Source organism: Tinamus guttatus, unplaced genomic scaffold, assembly GCF_059628265.1.
Source record: "Tinamus guttatus ecotype Peru unplaced genomic scaffold, ASM5962826v1 Tinamus_guttatus_pri_ptg000226l, whole genome shotgun sequence".
NCBI lineage: Eukaryota > Metazoa > Chordata > Aves > Tinamiformes > Tinamidae > Tinamus > Tinamus guttatus.
This window is the reverse complement of record NW_028288760.1, coordinates 3633837-3652995: the sequence shown is the minus strand read 5'-3', so window position 1 is coordinate 3652995 and position 19159 is coordinate 3633837. Positions and strand designations below refer to the sequence as shown.

The window sequence follows — 19159 nt, the reverse complement described above, 5'->3', positions numbered from 1 at the left end:
ACCTGTCTGGGTCTTTCTCCAGATGTAACTTTGGCAGTTTTGTGAACTTCTTCAAAGCCATCTGTGCTAACTCTCCAGAATTGAAAGGTGACTGAAATGCCATAAACGCTTAGGTATTCCTTTCCTCTGAGGAGCTCCTTGGGGTGTGCTGTGAGACTGGGGCGCTGCAGGCGTTGGCTGTGTGTGGAGAGCTCGGAGCACAGCGACACGCTCACTCCTCCCAGCACTGCAGCTGCAGCACGTGCAGCCTCCCTGGACTCGGCCCAGGCCGTCCAGAGAGCAGAAAAGCTTTTAGGAAAAAAGGCATCTTTACCTTCTAACAGAGCTGCGTGTAGAAGAACGCTGTTAGTGAGCTGTACGGCTGGGGGGCAGCGTGGCAACGCAGCGCGCTCTGGCAAACAGCGTCCTGCTCGGGCAGCCCAGGTACTGTGCGGATGGAGACGGTACCTAAGCTGTGCAGAGCTCAGTGAACATCCTAGGCCCTTTGGCTGCACATTGACACGTGGCAGGAGGAGCCAGGACAAGCATTCAGCAGTGTATTGAACTTTAGTGGGAGGAATTGGCAGATGTCCTGTACACTGTTATCCGTATCTCAGAGAAACCTCTGGCTCTTGGTATGAGTGGCCTGCTCTGAGCCTGGGCGGCACAAAGTACTAACTTAGAGAACACAAACGGACAAACACACCGTGGCGGCAGGTCAGCGGCACAAGCCCCCGTTAAGGAGGCAACCCCTCCGCTGAGCACATCGTGTCTCAATGTGCCGAGCTGCATCTTTCAGCAGTTTGGAAAGTCTAATCCTGGCTTATGCCTGCACAGTGCTTCCTGACAAGGGGGCTTTCGGTGGTGGCTGCTGTTCCTGTTGGTTACTCCCTTATGACCAAGTTTTACATTCTTCGAGACGGTTAATATCCATGCAGTGCTCATTCCCAATTTAAAGAGGACAGTATTCCAGAAAATGGGCTGTTTTTTTTTCTAATGCATACTGTGAAAGAAAAGAAATACAATTACCGATCTTCATGGTTCTTGAGGGCTTTCCTTGTTTGTCTGCCTGCTTTTCTCCCCACAATTAGTTAAAAACATACCTCTACACAGAGTATGACATCCCCGTAGCGAACCCTTTGTCAAGCAAGGCCTGGCCTTTTCACATAGCCCTTCACTCCCCCTCTGGCACAGTGAACTCCACGAAATCCAGCCGAGGTGCCTCATTCATAGCTCAGGCAATATTTACGTTATTGTAGAGCTTATTGTAGGGCACAATGTGCTGGAATTACTGTCCTTCCTTTTTCCCATTAGTTGTGAGAGAAGCAAGAAAGAGGAGAGGACACGAGAAGCTGCTCACCAGACGCCAGCTCCCATCCCCTCCGCCTGCATGCAGTGGCTTTGAGCAGGCTCTGCTCCCTGTGGCCATCCCGGCACCACGAGAGGAGCCCCAGCAGTACAGTCAGATCCTGCTGCAGTGCCCTGACACCGTGACCCCCTGCACCTCACACACCTACCACACTGCAGAGTGAGCCCTGACCGCTCCTAGGGGCTATGCTCCCTGTGAATTAAAAACTAATTAGCTGTGTAAATGCCCTGCTGATAGTCACACGCTGTTAATGTCAGATTGGCCTCAGGGAAGCCAGGTAGGAAAAGATTCCTGAGCTCTGGCTTTGCTTTGAGGAGCAAGGGCTGCGCTCCAGGGGAGTCTCAGGGGTGGCTCAGGTACCGCTGGGCTCCACTTTCCCAGCAAGACCTTCCCGCCCTTCCTGCCAGCAACCTGCCCACTGAACACCCCCCCTAGTTACCCTGACTGGGCCTTGCCTGCCACCAGCTCTGCCCAGCTCCCTTTCCTTTGCTTACTGCAGTGACAAGGGCACTGTTCCTCGCCGGGAGGGTTGAGGCATGTCCTTTGGGCAGTTTGGAAGGAAAAGGTTACTTTGTTTAAACATTAAACACTGATTTAAATCCAACAGTGACAGTGATTCTCAAATATATGGTGTTTCCTTATGCCACTCATCTCACACTCGGTCTTTTCGTCCCCTCAGTGTGCTGGCATTAGCATCTCCCACAAAGGCTCAGTCAAGTGCGCGGTTCGCAGTGAGGAGCTGGATTCTCTGGGGGGGAGAGCAGCCGTTCTCTGAAGCCGGGGCTCACACCTGCTGCTGCACGGTCTGTCTGGCCAGGCCTCCTCCTGCGGCAGCGCCCTCCACGCGTTAACAATTACTGCTGTTTCTGAATTCGCCATTCTCTGTAATCTGCAATTTAGTTGGGTTTGTGGGAGAGATCCCATTACGTGTCTGCATGCTGTACCTCTCTTTCAGCTGAGTAAGGGCGCTCATTAACCGTGCATTGGCAGCATCCAGGGAAGCAATGCGTTTCTCCTGCAAACAAACAGGCAAAAGGACAAGTAAGTGGAAATACATGAGACCTGACTCTGATACCAGAGCTAGTTCCAAAGGGATCTCTTGCACCAGGACGTCGTCTTTGACATTCTTTGGTGTTTTTGCTGGGTTTTTTTTTGTTATTGTTGTTTTTAAGGGCATTATTTCCTGAAACCCACTGCTGTTAACAGGTCTGCAAACGTGTGTAGCCCATGTTTTTACCTGTTGCTTGCCGAGCAAGCAGTCATCTGGTAAGCAGAGGCAAGTGAGCTCTTGCTGTGCTCCAAGCCAGCGACACACAGAAGCCTCAATCAGACTTCACAGCTGTGGCTGGTCCCTGTCTGAGCTCCGATGGGCTCCCTTCCGTGACACTACACTGAAAGCCTCTAAAATTCTGGGCCAGTGCAGAAGAGCAACAGTCCCTGGGGGTTAATATGCTGGTTTGTGTGTGACTCCTGTCGCAATGTCAGGTAGAAGGTTCTCTGGTCTCCATCCCATTCTCAGAACTGCACTGGCAACAGGCAAGCCCTATTAAACCAGCTCTTATCCCGAGCGATGCTGCTTATCTGAGCCTCTTTCTAGTTCTCTGTGATTAGCTGCTTGTCCCACAGAGGTTCTTAGTGCATTGGGCTTTTAAACAAGTGGAATTAGAGCTAAATTCATTTTAAATTCATCATGTTCCAATCAATCCTGAACAAAATAGAGACAAAGCAGTTTATCTAATTCTCAGTTATGAAATTCATTGCACCATTTCTAGTCTATCTGTAGCTGTTAGCTAGATTTCAAAAGGGGAACCTTGCTTCATTCTCTCTCAAGATAGTTATTTATGTCAGCATTTAATTGATTTTGTTAGTGTAAATTAATAGTTTAAATGACTCGTGGCCTCCCAGGACATCCATAATGGCAAGTCCTTGCTCTCACTGACTACTGTTACAGGTACTCTGCAATATTGTAAGGCTGGGAGCAAATGCTTCTGTGTTGCAATCCGATTCTCCCACTGCTCTTCTTTGTGACATTGAACAAGTCACCTCCCTTCCCTGGTCTGCCCATTAGCAAGAGGGAGTGAAAGCAGTTTGTGCATAGCTTTTTCTGACCATGCCTGACGTTGTACAGATTCAGATGACTAAAAGCTAAAAACTCTCGATGTAGCGAGCTCATGATAACAGCTTTGCACGTAACACACAGGGTGGCACCAGCCTGGGACAAAGCGACTGGCGAGAGCTCGTGGCAGTCCTCAGTCTGCACAGATCCCAATGGCTCCCCTGATCTGCTCGGCTCTCCCTGCGTGCAGAAGTGAACATGCTGATTTACAAGCTTTGAACAAACTACAGAAAAACAGTGATTCTTTTTCAAGAAGTCTGCTACTGTTTGATAATACTTCTAAATTACCTATAGAGTAAATTAGCTTGACTGGTGACCTACAAGTGATTAAAATTGTCTATAAAATTAATCCTAGAATACAGTAGCACTGCAAATCTCAGGTCTAGCTGCTGAGAATATATTGATCTCTACCTACACAAATTAAGAGATGATGACCATATTTTTAGATTTTCCATAATGCACTCCCCATCTATTGTTGGATTCTATAGAGCTAATCCTAGTTCTGCAAGCCACAACCCAAGGCTGAAGCAGCTACTGCCTTTACTCTGCATGCAGGGCAGTCTTGCTATGCTTGACCTGATACTGCTGCGTGGCAGAAGGTTTCAGGGTGGCAGACTTACCCTGAAAGCTGCTGGAGTTTTTGGCATCAGGGACTCACCTGTGCATCAATAATCTTCTGTTTGGAATCCACAGCAGCCTGCATTTCTGCATGGTCTTTCTTTAACTCCTCCTCAACTGACATCAGTCTGGCAGCAGAACAGGCAAGAAAAACACATTCTTTTAGGATGCTGAACACACAGGCCTTGTTTGAAAAGTGGTTTGTATTGCTTAAAAAGGTAGGGTGAGTGCTAGGAGGAGGAGGGGCAGGGGGAAGGATCCCGTAGCCCTCTATCTTCTCACCTCCCCAGACTCCTGATAGTCCTGATAGTACAGGTTGGTTTGGAGTTGGTGGCTCCAAAGCAGATGGTTTCTTTACAAGAAGCCAAACAAAACAAAAAACAACCCCCCAAATCCAAAGCACCCCCAAACAAAGGGCAGCTTATGGGGTTGTCCGAGTGCCTTGGATGCACCCCAGAGCATTTCTTCATCTGCTCCATTGAGGAAATTCCATTCCCTGTCTTGCAGCTCTGCCAAGCCATGCATGCTTCTAGCTCCTGCACAGCTTGATAGGGACCCAGGAGGCTGTTTTTACCACTAAGGCAAGATTGCTTTGATCACTTCTTAGAAGGATCAAACACTTGGAAAGGTAACGGCCTTTTGTAGCAAGCATGCAGTGTCAAGAATACATTAATTACATTTGCTGGTCTCTGTCACATCCAGCTGCCCAGGCCTTAGTCTTACATATATCTAAATCGGCCACCCATGGAGAATGATTCAGATCACTCCCTCATTTAGTTCTTGACACCTGAGGAGTGAAGGAGGCAAAGGGGTGATGTACATCTCTGAAGCATAATACCAAGAGGTGTGAAATAGCAGAGAAACGAGCCTGCAGCTGGAAGAGCCCTTGTATAGCAGCCTCCATCATCCATAAAAGGCTGAGCCCTCTCATTTGAAACTGCACTCTGAGGCACGCACTGAGGTGCTCTCAGTACCTGCAGCTGTGCATTCAAGCATGAAAAGACATGCAGTCATTGCCACTGCTTCCTCTCTCACACACACCAGTATTTCAGAATCTTTTTCCCTAGGTGTTAATTCTCTAGACACTTCTATAACGGACTGCCCAGATGCTTAAGGGAAAGGAAGAGCTAAGCATGGCTGATTTATGAAGGCACATTGAAACATCTAAGTTCACTTGGCTCAGGTAAAGATGAATCTAGCTGGACTGGAAAAGTCTATGGCTAGAGGAGAATAAACACATTATCCTGGGTGGGAGAAGAGATTCACACCTTTTGAGTAATGGGATGGTGATGAGATCTTCAGCTAAATATCAGAACATCTCAATCATTAGATCTACTTCTGAGACAACAGAAAAGCCAGCCTGCCAGATCTCTGAGAGCTAGGGCTGGTCACCAGCCCCAACTCCCTTCCAAAGTTCTGCCTCTGAGAGTCAGGAAAATAAGAAAATTTGCCTCTCCCAAATGACAATATTGGGTGAGACCCAAAGATTCAGGGTCTGCAGAATTCAGCCTAGGAATCCTCCAGGGGCTGTAACCCAGAAGGGCAGCAATGGAACAAACACCAGATGTGCACACGGGAAACCTGCCGCCCCTCCAGAGAAGCAGGCGTCAGCACCTGCCTTCCTCTGGCCCACACCACTCACACCCCCTTCTTCCCTGTACCTGCTGATGATGCCCTTCATCTGGATCTCCTTATCCTCCTGCTGTCTGCGGAGTCTCTCCTCGCTTTCCTCAAGCCTGGCCTGGTATTCCAGCATCAGCTTCTGTGTTGTCTCCTCCTGGCATTTGAACCGTGTCTCATACTCTTCCAGCTTCTTGTTGGAGATGCGAAGCTTGTCCTGAAGCACTACTAGATCCTGCTGGTACTACAGTACGCAAGGACAGACAGAGGAGGAGAAAACATACGTGGCATGTTACCTAGTAAAGCGCTGCCCTTGCCAGGATTGCCCTGCAACCCAGTCTTGCCCTTTTCCTTGCATTGGCCTATCTGCAAAACTGCACCACATAACCCTGCTTGCTGTGACACTTCTGCCGTCGTCTTCGTGCCGCGTTAGGAGCGATGCCGCGTTCCTCTGGACTGGCAGGTCACTGGCAGGTTCAGAGAGTGGGTGGTTAGCAGAGTTTGGCATTTCGTATGAGGATGCAGGTTAGAGTGACTCAATGGCAAATGCATCTGAGATCTTCCTCAAACTAACAGTGCAGAGCTAAATGCAGGCACAAAAGCTGCATTTGTGGGGTTTTGGGTTTACACATGAGCTCCACAATCTGCAGCAATAAACATAGGGTGCTTCAGAGTTGCTGAAGGCCGAGCATGAGCTGTTGATGCCGATTCCCTCTGTGCCAGGCAGGGGACCCTGCTGCAGTAACTGATGTGGGTCATTCCAGCCTCACAGCAAAGCGGTCACAGGTCTTGGGAAGTGCCGGCAGGTCCCCAGGCGTGGAGGACAGAGCCCTGGGGTGGCAGCAGCCCCGCTGGCTGCGCAGCGTAGGGTGCTGCCCCCATCAGCACAGCCTCCTCTGAGGCTGTCCCCTCGGCAACGTGTGCATTGGGTTTGTAAAGTAAAAGCCTTTCCACGGGCACCGTCAAACTGATCTCATGCGGGCCATCCATCAGCTGCCAGATGGCTCTCCATTTGGTCACTTATCCCTTGTGTGGCTCTAATTCCACCTAGCATCCGTAGGGGATTTGAGCTAATATATAGCCAGTCATCAGTGGACTGCAGCCCGCAGAAGCAAAGGCAGGGCCAGATTTAGCTTTCACAGAAGGGAAGAGATGTCAACAGGCTCCCAGCACAGCAGGAGCTGGGCACTCTGATCAGAGACTGAATGAGTGGGCTCTCACTGCGGTCCAGGATTTCAAACAACACAGTCAGAGATCAAACCAGGGTTCAATGGGAGAAGAGCTGCTGCATGAAGCCAAAACCCCACAGATTGTACTATCTGTACACATGGAGCTCAAATCAGTAGCAGTGAAAGAATCACATAAAACAATTACAAAAAAAAAAAAAAAGAGAGCTTTCTAACTCAGTAAAATTGGATTCAGCAATTGCAGAAGTACTGCATACAGTACAGCTTGCTTTGATAAAGGAAAATTCCAGTGCATATCTGTACAAAAGAAAAGAGACTATATTTCAAAAACTTATCTTTGAAAGTTGTTTTAAAAAAATCTCAACTGTCATAACCCTTAGAATAATTAACATGGAGCTGATATTTTGACAAGCTGTTTAAAGCATTTGAGACAAGAAGGGATCAGATTCAGGAAGATTTTTCAAATATGCTTTAAAGCATCCTACAAAAGGCTACATTGTTATTCATGAGCCAACAGAGATGTACTCCGTTTTGTATTCATTAGCTGAAGTATGGCCTTTAATAGGTCTGGCCATCTCCACCTGTGCAAACGTTCGAACAATGAACCTGTTTGTGGAGTCCTAATTTTGGGAGTCCTGCTGGGGAGTTTTACTAAAAGATCAGCTCTTTGTGAGAGGGGAACGTGGCGCTCTGCTTCACGTGTCCCACTCAGCCAGCTCCCCGCACATGCAAATCCACACAGCTGTCTTAGCAACAAAACACTCCACAAATTGACTGGCTGGCTGACAGCAAAAGTAACTGTGGCTCATTTGGATTGAGAAGGTATCATGTTGATGGTCTCCTGAATTGCCAAAGCATTCAAGCCACGGCAGGCAGAGTGGGAATGACCTATGAGCTCCTTCTGCCTGGGCAGAGTCAGTCCCAGCAGATCACTGCAGTTTTCCTTTAGGCAAAGCTTTCAGCAAAGCACTAACAGGCCACAGTTTGCACACACAACCTGGCGTGATGGGGGACACAAACACCCATAGAGTTGCGCAGAAGCATTGCAGTCAGACAGAAGGGAGTTGCTCAAACAGGAAAGATTGAATACCTACCCTAGCCTTAAAATAGGAGCAGCGTAAGTGAGCTCAAATGATAGCAGGAGAGGCCTCAGAGACCGTAGGAGTTGTTCCTGTCTCTAGAACACTTGTCTCATTCTTGGTTACTATTCAAGGCTTACAGTAATGGGGAGAAAGATTATGCTAATGAAGATCTTTAATGCCCGTGACTGGTATGACAACAAAATAACAAAAGATGCTGCATGGGAATGAGACACCAGGCTCCTGTGGGGGCTACATCTGAACTTGTGGCAGGGAGGACTTGCTGCAATACTGTCAGAATTTATAATCCTGACACGGTCTAGGCTGCCTGGGCAGGGCCCCACACTGCAACCTCCTCGGTGTGCAGGGCAGGGTGAGCCCGGCGCTCCCCATGGGGCAGCGGCCTCTCAGCCTGAAGGGGAGTGGAGGGGTCCATGCGAGTGCCCACCAGGTAAAAGTTGAGCCCATTTCACAGGAAAGGTTGCCAGGAAAAGCGGTTAGTGACGGTGCTTGGCATGCACAGTGTCCACCCCGGCGTGCCTTCCTGCCCAGTTGGCAGCCGCGAGCTGGGGCGGGCAAGCACTTGCTGTCCGCGTGGGCTCGTCAGCATCACCTCACCCCCTGCCCCGCTCCAGGGCGGGAGCAGAGCCTCTCACGCTCGTTTCCAGATTCAAACGAGCACTGAGCCCTTCCTGAAGCGCTGCAATGACCACATGCAGCAATAACCCACTGCAGGATAAACCAGCCTGACAGCACCTTCTCTTTCATTTGCTGTCTGCTGGCGTGTCTGCTAGGGAAAAGGGCTCTACCTTCTGTGCTCGTCTTATTCAAGACTTTTATACACCTGGAAATAGAGTCTGCTAATTACAGGGCTTTTTTTCGGTCAGCTGCTATCTGTTCAGTCTCTGGCTCATACTTCTGTTTTTGCAAGAATATTGGAGGAGAAAGCTAGTAAAAAGTGGGTTGAACTATCACAAACATCAGCCACATTTTAGTAGTGAGGTGCCACACAGCCCGCCTCGCCCCAGCGTGCTCAGGCAAACAACAGTTAAGGAAGCCCTCTCTCTAGTTAGAAACTTGTTTAAATCCAGTCAGGTTTTACCTTTTCTGCTTGGCTGAGCTCGTCCTTATTCCTGAGCTTATCCCTGTGCTTGGAATCTGGGTCAATGCTTTCATCTTCTAAAAACTGCATGTTCATATTCAAAAGCCAAGCAGCAGTGCGGTCCAGGGCATTGGGGTTCACAGGAGAAGGGGCCTACAATGAAACATACAACCATAACAAAAGCAAAGCCTGTAACGGAAAAGGTTGTGAAGCTAGAAAGAGAATATCCTTCCAACCAAGCCCTCTCCCATGCTGCTCAAACAGCAGTGAACAGGTCTGAGCTACCAGAGGGGCCTGGCAGGGAACATGAACAACCCCTGCTAATGCACCTCTCGTTATTTTGGGTCAGTAACACCAGGCAGCCCTTTGGTAGGCCCAGCTCTTCTGTCTGCCACCCCACAGAACAGTCCTATGAAGCTGCGTGTTGGGGGGACCCAGTTGAATTAACAGCGCCTGGTTTCTTAGGTCCTGCTGTCACCTCAGGAAGACGTGACCTGTCGAGGTGTAGAGCTGCAGGCAAGCAGAGATTTCACTCAACTCTTCAGACTGCTTTACTGAGCTGCCTTTTTGATTGCTATGGAGATTCCATGTACACAAAAGCCGATCTGCAAACTGAAATACTATTTTTGGTCATGCTGGTACGTTCTCCAAAAATAAAGATTTCTTTTTGGACGGGACTGTATGGGTACGAGGCAGGAGAGGTCTGAGTGCTCAGCACCTCTATAGTTCACATGCAGCTAGGACTAGTTTATGCAGCTAGGGAAGCGGAGGGGCCGGGCCGAGTGTGCCGTGCCGTGGCGCTGAGCTAGAGCCGCGGCTGCCGCTTTGCTTCCCTGCTTGGGAAAATCGAACTGAATCTTCACCTAAGTATTCTCCAAACACATTAAAACCTTGAAGAAGTGAACTTGCAGCTACTTCCCCTCCATCCTGCTGGTCGTAAACTGCGGTAAATAGTTTCTGAGGCTGAACATGACACATACTGGATGATCTGTCCAGGAGGAACCCAGTTAACAAGTCAGAAAGACAAGGGACTGTCTCCTCCGTTCTCCTCCTCTTCTTTTTGGACAGTAAAGAAACCCAGTCCCTGGCAGCAGCAGCAGAACATACCTTGCAGCACTCTGCAAGAGTGGGGACTGGTTTTAGCACCTTACTGGGGTTGGGAGATTTCCCATGCCATCTTCCACTCTGGGCTTGTATTTCCAGAATTTTGAATCTCAAGTTTCAGACTTGGCTCATGGAATGTCACATCCCCTGACTTGTGCCTTTCTGTTCTTTCTTGCATCTTCAGCTCAGGCACCTGTGACAGCTGCTCAGGTTTTTGCTCATGAGGAACATGGGCAGTTCCCATCGTGGTTCATGTCAGCGACATAAGGACCAGCGGCCCAAGACTGACGATTAACAGAGCTCAGACCACTGTGCATGAGTCATTCTGCCTCTTTCTGCCTTATCTGAAGAAGTGAACAGGAGCTTGATGTGGCCCAGCCCATTTTAAACTCAGTCCAAGAGATGAAGTCACAGAGGCAGAGGGGAGCTTCCGGCTGGCTGCAGTGTTTTCGGGAAATGGCCACCTCATGGAATTACTTTCTTCTTAAACCACATAAAATACTGCTAACTATGAACAAGCAGTTTCATTAAGATTTACGGATGCTTCTAACATAAAGTAAAATAGGCAGATTAAGGGCAGGAGAAGCATTTCCAGGACTTGAGCTCTTGGAGGAACCTTAGAGGGTGGATGAAAGATTTGCAAACACAAATTTGCCAGAGCTTTTCGAAGGTCACAAGCAGGTCTCAGCTCTCTTTCTAGAAGAAACTCTTCTACCAAACAGGCTGCTGCTTTGCAGAGCTCTGTGCCCTCTGTACCTAATGAGTATTGATCCACGTTATACAAATGCTGCTACATGGCATGCTTGCTAATGTCAGTGCTTACGAATCAATACCCTGAGAACAGAACAGCTCCAGATCAGGCTGATAAAACAGCCTTTAATGGGCAGCACTGACAAAGGCCTCTGTAGCTGCCTTGAAAGGCAGGGTAGTTATCCAGCTCTCTATTGCTCTTTCAGCACTGTTCAGCTTACAAGGAGCCTTACTACCATGTCCGAAGTGAGATGCCATGAGCTCCTGCCAGTTGTCCATATTCTTTGGGTTTATATTACATTTTAAACTCTTCCTTTAGTCAGTGAGAATCCCTACTGTGTTGATTTTCCATAGGGTTAGTTCCCTAAAAAATGAATAACCAGGTCACCCATGCCAGGAAATCAGAAGGTCCTAGGCCTGTGACCCACTGCTTTCACATTTAGCACCATAAGTAGCAGAATTTCTTTCTCTGCAGACCAGCACATTCTGTGAGACCTGAAGCACTGCAGAGCCCTGCAGAGCAGCAACTTCATTCTTGATGGGCAAAGCACTTGCTCCGTACCACTCTCACCTGCCAGGTCCCCTTACAGGGGGGTCTGTAAGAGCGCACAGAAGTGTCCGGGAGCCCTGCAGCTCTGGTGGAACAGTAACAACAGCGCAGAGACTCTTTATTTACAACGGAAGGTTAGGACCTGGTCCAAGTCCGTGAGATGGTGCTGGATTGACTATGGCATGGGATGACAGCCTGTGCATGGAGAGGCAAAGCAGTGACGAGATGGTAGAGCAGGACGGAGGCAGGGCTGCTATCGCTCTCGTGTTTCCACCAGCTACTGCCTTGCAGCAGCCACGCTGTGATGCCCCACACGATGGAGGAACGTGGGGAACAACCACTCCCGTGTCCCCTTCCATGGAGGGCCTCCTTCTCAGACCAAGTTGAGTGCAAGAGCCAAGGTGCAGCCCCATATGCACATGCCACCATGGTGCTCGCACTGACAGAGTGACTGAAAACCAGTGTGACCTTCCCTCCCATTCAGCAATCCCCACATGGCCAGTATTTCCCCCACATTCAGGACCCTGGCCCAGTTCGTGCCACCGCTGAGGCTGCCTCTCCTGGGTGCAGCCTCACAACTAACCTGTTTGTGCATCGTGCGCTGCTTCATCTCAGGGCTGTCGCCCTTGGAGGAGGAAGACTGCTGCCTGATGCGGGCGCCGCTGCCAGGCCAGTCGGGCGACGAGGACATCATGCTGCCGCTGGAGGGTCTCTGGTACTGCACCGTGTTGAGCAGCGACGGGGGTGTCCTTCCCCGCGTGACGGGCGGCGGCGGCGGGGGCGGCTGGTCTATCCGCCGCTGCGGCCCGGCGCTGTTCTGTCGCGGCATGGTGGGCTGGCCGCCCTTCTCGGTGAGCGAGAGCTGCCGCCGGGCCAGCTCCCCGGTGCGCCGGCTGAACTCCTCACTGCCGGCGGGGCCCGCGAAGCCGTGCTTGTTGGCGGGCAGCTCCTCGCTGTTGCTGTGCGAGCTCAGCGAGCTGTGGCACTCGGAGCCAGAGTCACCCAGGCCACGCGGGGAGAGCGGCAGCCCGGCTGCCATCTGGTACACAGGGTTCTGGAAGGAGAGGGGCGCCAGGAGCTGGGGCCGCCCGGGCGCGCTCTCGCCGCTCGGCGTGGTGGGCGTCTGCCCGACGCGGCGCACGGTGGCCATGGCCGGCACGCTGCTCTGCTGAGTCCGTGTGCCCCACACGCCCTGCAGCTGCCCCAGCGATGACTGGCTGTCATTGAGGGAGTCAGAAGTGCCAGGTGCGCTTGCTCCACTGTCCAAGAGGCGATTGTCCTGCAAGTCCACCATGGACAAACTCTTGCTGCCATTAGACATCTGCACATCGGGCTCATTGGCCTCTGAGTAACTGGAGCTTCGGGCAGGTGAGGGTTGAGCCCCAGCAGACCTTGTGACAAAAAACAAGTCCTTGTTTTCAGGGGTTGGAGATGGTAACCGTGTGAAATCTATGAGACTGCAGGGAAGTCAGTGCGTAAGGAAGAGGAAACAAAAAAGAAAAAAAAGAAGAGTTGTGAATGCTGCACTGGAGCAGGAAAACATTATCACTCAGAAGAAATCAGCATGGTGCAGCTTTGTGGGAGCAGGGACACAACCAAGTCCCCTGCCCCAGCTGGGCCCTGCCTGCGCAGAGGGACAGCGCAGCAGGAGCGCAGAGAGGAGGAAGAGTGCGGAGGAGTCCTGGGCCCACCCTGGGGGAACGAGCAGCATGGAGCAGTGAGCAAGGGCGTGAGTGTGTGTGACAGGGCTGCCCGGTGCACAGGAGCCCTGCAGGGATGTGCTCCCAGGGGCTGCTCTCACTGGCTGTGATCTCCCGCGTATGTCACTGCATCCCTTCTCCTGTTCCCTGTTCTAGACCTAAGCAGGAAGCTCTGGGGACATGCTGTCCAGTATTCGCACAGTGCTGCGGGGTCTCGCTCCATGACTAGGCCTCCAAGGATCTATGCGATGCAAATAATTAACAATTACTATCGATAATAGCTCTGGCTGTTGCTTTCTAGGCAGCAGCATAGCTAAATCCTGGCAACTGAAGGTTATCTGCCCATTCCTCCTGCTGTAACGGGTTCATTCATGCAGTATTGATTTCAAGACAGTAAGAAGAAAGAGCCTTGCAGTAGCAAAATACGAATATGCCTGTGATCAAAAATGGAGCACTATAAGCAGGTATTTGGGAGAGAGCTTATTGTCAGAGATTCTCCACAGCTTCAAATTTAAATAACCATACCTCATGCTGGGAAGCATTAGAGATGAAAGCTCTGATTACAGCAAGTCCAGCTCTATTACTGTCTTTCATTCTTAATTAAACTCTTAAATAACATGTAGTTTCCACTTACAAACTAAGTTATTAGCAGTCTTTCTAATTGTGCTCTGCTGCATTTTTCATGAAGAGAACATTGTAGGTCTGTGACAGACCAAGCTTCCCTATGAATGAACACACTTACATAACTAGGCCAAAAAGTGTGTTGGGTGACTGTGAATCACAGCTCATTAGAAAAAAAATGGACAGAATAGAATGGAATTGTTTATTAAGCCTCTCTAACTTGAGAATGGTTAGAGAAATGTCCAGACTCACATGGCCCTAAATTGCTCACTCAGAGACCTGCCAAGGGCTGAGACCAGCAGCAGGCCTCATGGTGGATCCATGATGGAGAACTTGCACTTCCTGCACGTTTTCTGGCACACGGACAGCACAGGCAGGACCTGCTCTGCAGTCAGAAAGCCAGTGATCAGGGAACCCCACACTACACCTTGTTTTGCCTGTCCCTGGAGGTGCTTGGGGCTTGGTAGTAGCTGAGTATTTGGTATTTCCCTGGTGTGTGGACAAGCCACCTCTCATGTTCTTACCCAGATAAGTCATTCTCTATCACCATTTTCTGTAGCCCAGCAGAGATGCTGTTGCCGGCGTTAGGAGTGGACGCAGTGTGATCAGCTGTGACCGAGACCTGCACGCAGGCCGGGTTGCTGAGCGCTGAGTTCACATCCCTCAGAATCCGAGGCAGAGGCCCAAGTTTTGTTGCAATGCCCTGGAGACAAAGGAGGGTAGAATTATTACCAACATCTTGCTTTCCTGTTAGAGAACTGTGGGATTCTGACATTTTTTGAGCAAAATCTGCAGTGAATTATTTGTTAGCAGCATTAATTTTCTCCATCATTTACCCCCACTGTTGAGGCTATGGATTGCCCCAGGCATGTGGCTCCAGAAGCCATTTGCTGCTGGGGTGGAAGCATTCCTAGCAGAAAGCATATTAAAGGAACAGAAAAAAAAGAGACAGCTATGGCTGGATCTGGTTCAGGTTTCTAGACAGAAACCTTTTTAATTAAAAATAAATCTTTTGAATCTGCTGGGATTGACCAAAGGCCTGATGTTGAGCAGCTCTGCCTTCTCATCCCATCTGTGCCTCATCCTAATCCCCCTCCTCTGCAATGCGATAAACAGCAAAACAAACTATACTCACCTGCCCCAGAGGGATGCGAAGAATAAGCTACCCCTGCAGCATAATGCAGCAGGCATGGGAGTGCTAGTAACATTAGTACCAGCTACAGACCCAGCCCGATGCCCGCTGGGCATGTGGAAGCTGGCTGGTGTGGCCCAGCCGCACGGCCCTCCAAGGCTGCCCCTGCCATTCCCCCCAGGTACCTGCTCCAGTTGAGAAATGACTTCCCAGAGCAGCGAGTGCAAAGTGGAGAGTTCCCGGCCCAAGTCAATGTAGCCTTCAAAGCCAGCTGTGTTTGAGATGGTTTCTGGATTGGAAATCTCCAGCAGAAATCTCTGCATGTTGGTCCATTCATGTTCCAGAAACTGATTCATGAAGGACATATATTCCTCTTTGCTGCCAAACCTGTCAAGAGAGAAATACGAATCTCAGCTAAATCCTGTGAAGGGAGGTACAGTCGACAGAACAGTCAGGTATGTCTGCAGAGAATGCTAGAGCCCTTCCTCCAGCAACTAAGCCCTTTCAAAGCCTTTGGGATCACTGGTTTGCTTGCAAGCACTTAGCTTCCTCACTTAATTGGGACCTCACTAAAAACAAAACTGAAATCAAGTCCAGACTAGCCCAGCTAGGTGCGCATCAGCAATAGAAGTAAGTGTGAAGGCTAGAGACAGGGGATGGCTACCGGTTGCTGGAAATGACGATTTTCCATGAGAAATGGAAATGGCGAAATTGTAAAACCCAGCCCAAACTAGCCTGGAGATTGGAAACTAGAGGGGGGCAGATCTGAGTCTTCAATCCAGGCCCTCATCTCTGCTGCATCTTTCAGTCTTTCAGGAGAAGCCTCTGACGAGCCTGGCACCAGAAGGGAAACTTCAGATTCCCTGCACCCTGTTTTCCCATTCTACCATTTCACTCGGTTTTTGTTCTCCGGTGTCTTTGGGCACAGCAAAGCCTCACAGTTCAGTCGTACCAGCTGTGGTTCACGCTGTGACAGGGACAATGCTTGGGTGAGGAGAGGCTGCCGGGGTGCAGTCTGTAGGAGAGCTCAGCTTCATCACTTCGGCTTGACTAACGTCAGCTTAGTTAGTGGGGCTTTCTTGCAAAATGCTAAAAATCTGAAAACCCTTTGGTTAGGGACTGATCAGGAATATGGAGAATTTCTGTCATCTAGTGTAACACACTTGTATTTCTTCTGCCTGTGTCTGTGTGCGCATGCATTCCTGCAAGCGTGCGTGCTAAGCTAGTTTCCAGATCTAAGAAGCTTTAGATGGAAACTGTCCATTCATATTTCCAAAAGCTCATCACTGTTATCAGAGCTCAGGGTAAGTAGCTCAGAGCTGCAGCCAGTGAAAAGATTTTCAGAAATCTCTTGCTTTGTTTCCATCGAGCCTGCGGGCTTAGATAATGTTCCCATTCTCTTTTCATGCCCTCCAAGTTCCGACAATTCCATGGGAGGAACAGGAAGGGTTTCAGGGCACACTGGAAGGAAATAATGGTCCTGAGCTCCGCACCCCAGTGCTATTCTGGTCCTCCTGGTGCCTCTGGGGGAGGTAGGTAGCGCGTGTGCCCCAGCCATGCCCAACACTGCAATTATGGGACAAACTTCCTGACTCGGCCTGGGTGTTTCTGCTGTGGCCCAGCCTGCTTTTCTGTATGGTATGAATAGCTTGTTTTCCTGTTCATAAAACATGTGTTGTTTTGGAAACTTAAATGATTTCCCTGACCTCGCAGTGAGAGAACAGCTCCCAGAGAGACGTGGGGAAGAAAGAATAACAAACAGGCCTTTTCCATATTGGAGAGAAGCAGCAGGGTTCCTCATCCATGGCTCTGCCATGTGGCCAGCACAGCGCCCAGCCCCTAGTGCCAGGAAGCACCTCAGTACGGCTTGGCCTTCTTGCTGACAGTGCCAGGGCCTTCCCAATCTCACACTTCTTTCAGGCCCTGCTGCTGCTCCCTCTGAGTCCTCTTGCAGCAGCACCCTTGCGGCTTGGGCTTGCAGCACGGGGCTCTGCACAGCTGCTGCTCTGGAGAGCACTGCCCCTCTGCCCGCCAGCCAGGCCTCGCGCGCAGCTTCGGACCTGCCCCTGCTGCTGCCCGACTCACTTGGCAAAGTTGGCGAGGTTCTGAGTGACCTTGGCAATAAGGGTCAAAGTGCGTGCAGTGCGGTCGTCCGGGTACTCCTGGAGGAGACTGAAGAGAGAAGGGGACATGATGGCTGGACAGAGGAATCGGAGGAATAAGGAGGCACTGATCAGACGCTCACTGATGTCAGGGCGGCCACGATTACTGCATTCTTGTCTCCATGAGGCAAAAACTTCTTTGAGCTCCCTTGGGAAGACACTGAAATGACACAAGGTTCAGAGATGGTAAATTCAATGCCAGGGGTTCAAGCTGTCACACAGCAGTAGCTCAGCATGGCACAAATCAGCCAGAGGGCTCAACACACAGACTCTGTACCAAGGTTGAGCCCTCTTGCCCTGTTGAGCCACCACAGCCCAACTGCCTGTACCAGTTACAGGTTCTTGCCCTTATTTTGCAGGGCTCCTATTAGAAGGAGACTCAAACCACAGGGTGAAGGATCTGAGCCCCTGCCTGGGGCACTGACACAGCTGGTGTTTGGAGGGAGGGATGTGCAAATTGTAATACTCTTGCTCAGGCATTTGGGTCAAGTACCACCTTGACTGGTCTAACTGCAGAACCTCAGCAGGGCTATTCCCGACTGGTAACACTGCACAGAATCCAGCCTGGCTTTCCTCAATTCCAGAATTCTCATGGGGCAAACAGCTCCAGCTGCAGCAGCCCTTATCACCAGAGAACTTGCTGCCTGTTTCTCCTTGGGCCCTCCCCAGCTCCTCGCTCCCACCTTATCCTGTTCCCATTATTATTTATTCAGCCGGGTACACCCACACGCAGCCAGGCCGACAGTGCCTCTGTCACACTGGGCCACTCTCTGCCAGGCCTTCGGGACAGCCCCAGTGACCACCTGCGCAGCCCCGCAGCCTCGTGCTTACCCACGAGCTGCAAGCAGAGTGGGCAGGGGGGCAGACTCCATTTTAGGCTATAAATCACCTTAGCAAAGGGCCATTTCAAAGGAGAGTTTCTCTGCTTTGCTGCAGGGAAGAGCTGGGATAAGCAAAGCAGCGTGAACAGGCTCGTAACAAGCTGGAGCCCTTCTCTGGGCCTGACTGTCCTGGGGCTGAATCTCAAGCAAGTCCAAAAGAGAAGAGCGTGCGAGTCCCGCTGCCAGAGATGCTGTCCTGGGCCTGCACTGAACAGCCCACTGCCAAAACACTGTCAAGCAGCAGGAAGAACAAAACAGGCGGCTTTCAAATGAGGGAACAACTAAAGAGGACAACCCAACTCTGCCAGCCCTCGGACCTTCCTCCTGGTGCCAGCACTCCCATCCTGTGGCCTCCACTTCCCAGGCTACAGATGCTCATTTGCAAGGACAACAGGCTCTCTGCACTGCCGCAAGTTTGGGAACTGCTGAGCTCCCTCTTCCACCACACGCCTGTCAGCCAAGTGTCCATGGCCTCTAGTTCTGTCCCCACTCTGTGAGCTGGCCGCGCAGAGTGGCCAGGCCTTCACGGCTGCCCCTGCCCTGCCGCCGCGCGCACGGCCCTCGCCCCGTGTTTATCTGAGCTGCTGGACACGGCCCTGGCCAGCGGCTGGGATGGGGCTACTGCAGTTAACCCCGGCCAGCTGGAGGCCTCCGCGGCCGCCTTTCTGGCCGAGAGGCTGCCCACTTGCCGGGCAGCGCGCGGGGTGAGCGCACGGACGCCTCTCGCTGCTCCGGCTTTCCGAGCACTTGCCAGCTCTGGCCTAAAGGGCAAGTCTCTGTGGAAGCACCTGGCAAACGCTGCCCTCATGTTCAGCTCTTGGCTTCATGCTTGCACATCCAGGAGCTTTTACCCTGTGCATTGTTAGTAACGCCAGCCAATTTCTTTGGCTGGATAAGCTCTTCTCTGTCTTTAGCTTGATCCAAACAACTGGACAAAGTCCTTTTACTTCACGGTACTTGCCCAGAAATACTAGAATCTTTTGAGCAATTTAAGGCTTGAATGATCTGGACAGGTTGCACAGTTACTGAGAAGTAAACCTCGGAAAATTATGCACTGGGTGCATGCAGCCCATGAAGGCCCGTTCACTATCGCAGGCCAAGCGACTATAAAAGTTTAATTGTGTAACAGCAGATAGAATTCAGTTACTGGCTTTATGTGACAAACGAGTCCATAATTCATTACCCAACC

The 19159-nt window shown here is 50.7% G+C and overlaps 1 protein-coding gene across 5 annotated transcripts in view; it reads right to left on the bottom strand.

Moving 5' to 3' along the window:
- Window positions 1-399: 399 nt before the first annotated feature.
- The window catches only part of DAB2IP (DAB2 interacting protein), a 138597-nt gene continuing 119837 nt past the window's right edge, over window positions 400-19159 (bottom strand). For 3 of the 5 annotated variants that reach the window (XM_088525368.1, XM_088525370.1, XM_088525372.1), the window contains 8 exons: window positions 17013-17249; window positions 15113-15314; window positions 14320-14498; window positions 12058-12931; window positions 9071-9223; window positions 5744-5946; window positions 4123-4210; window positions 1906-2363 (listed from right to left, as the gene is read on the bottom strand). In XM_088525368.1, coding sequence (XP_088381494.1) covers window positions 2196-2363; window positions 4123-4210; window positions 5744-5946; window positions 9071-9223; window positions 12058-12931; window positions 14320-14498; window positions 15113-15314; window positions 17013-17249 — 2104 coding nt within the window. In that variant the 3' untranslated portion in view covers window positions 1906-2195. Of the gene's footprint in view, window positions 983-1905; window positions 2364-4122; window positions 4211-5743; window positions 5947-9070; window positions 9224-12057; window positions 12932-14319; window positions 14499-15112; window positions 15315-17012; window positions 17250-19159 lie in introns of those variants that run through there. The other 2 variants (XR_015913399.1, XM_088525369.1) reach the window with 2 other exon arrangements.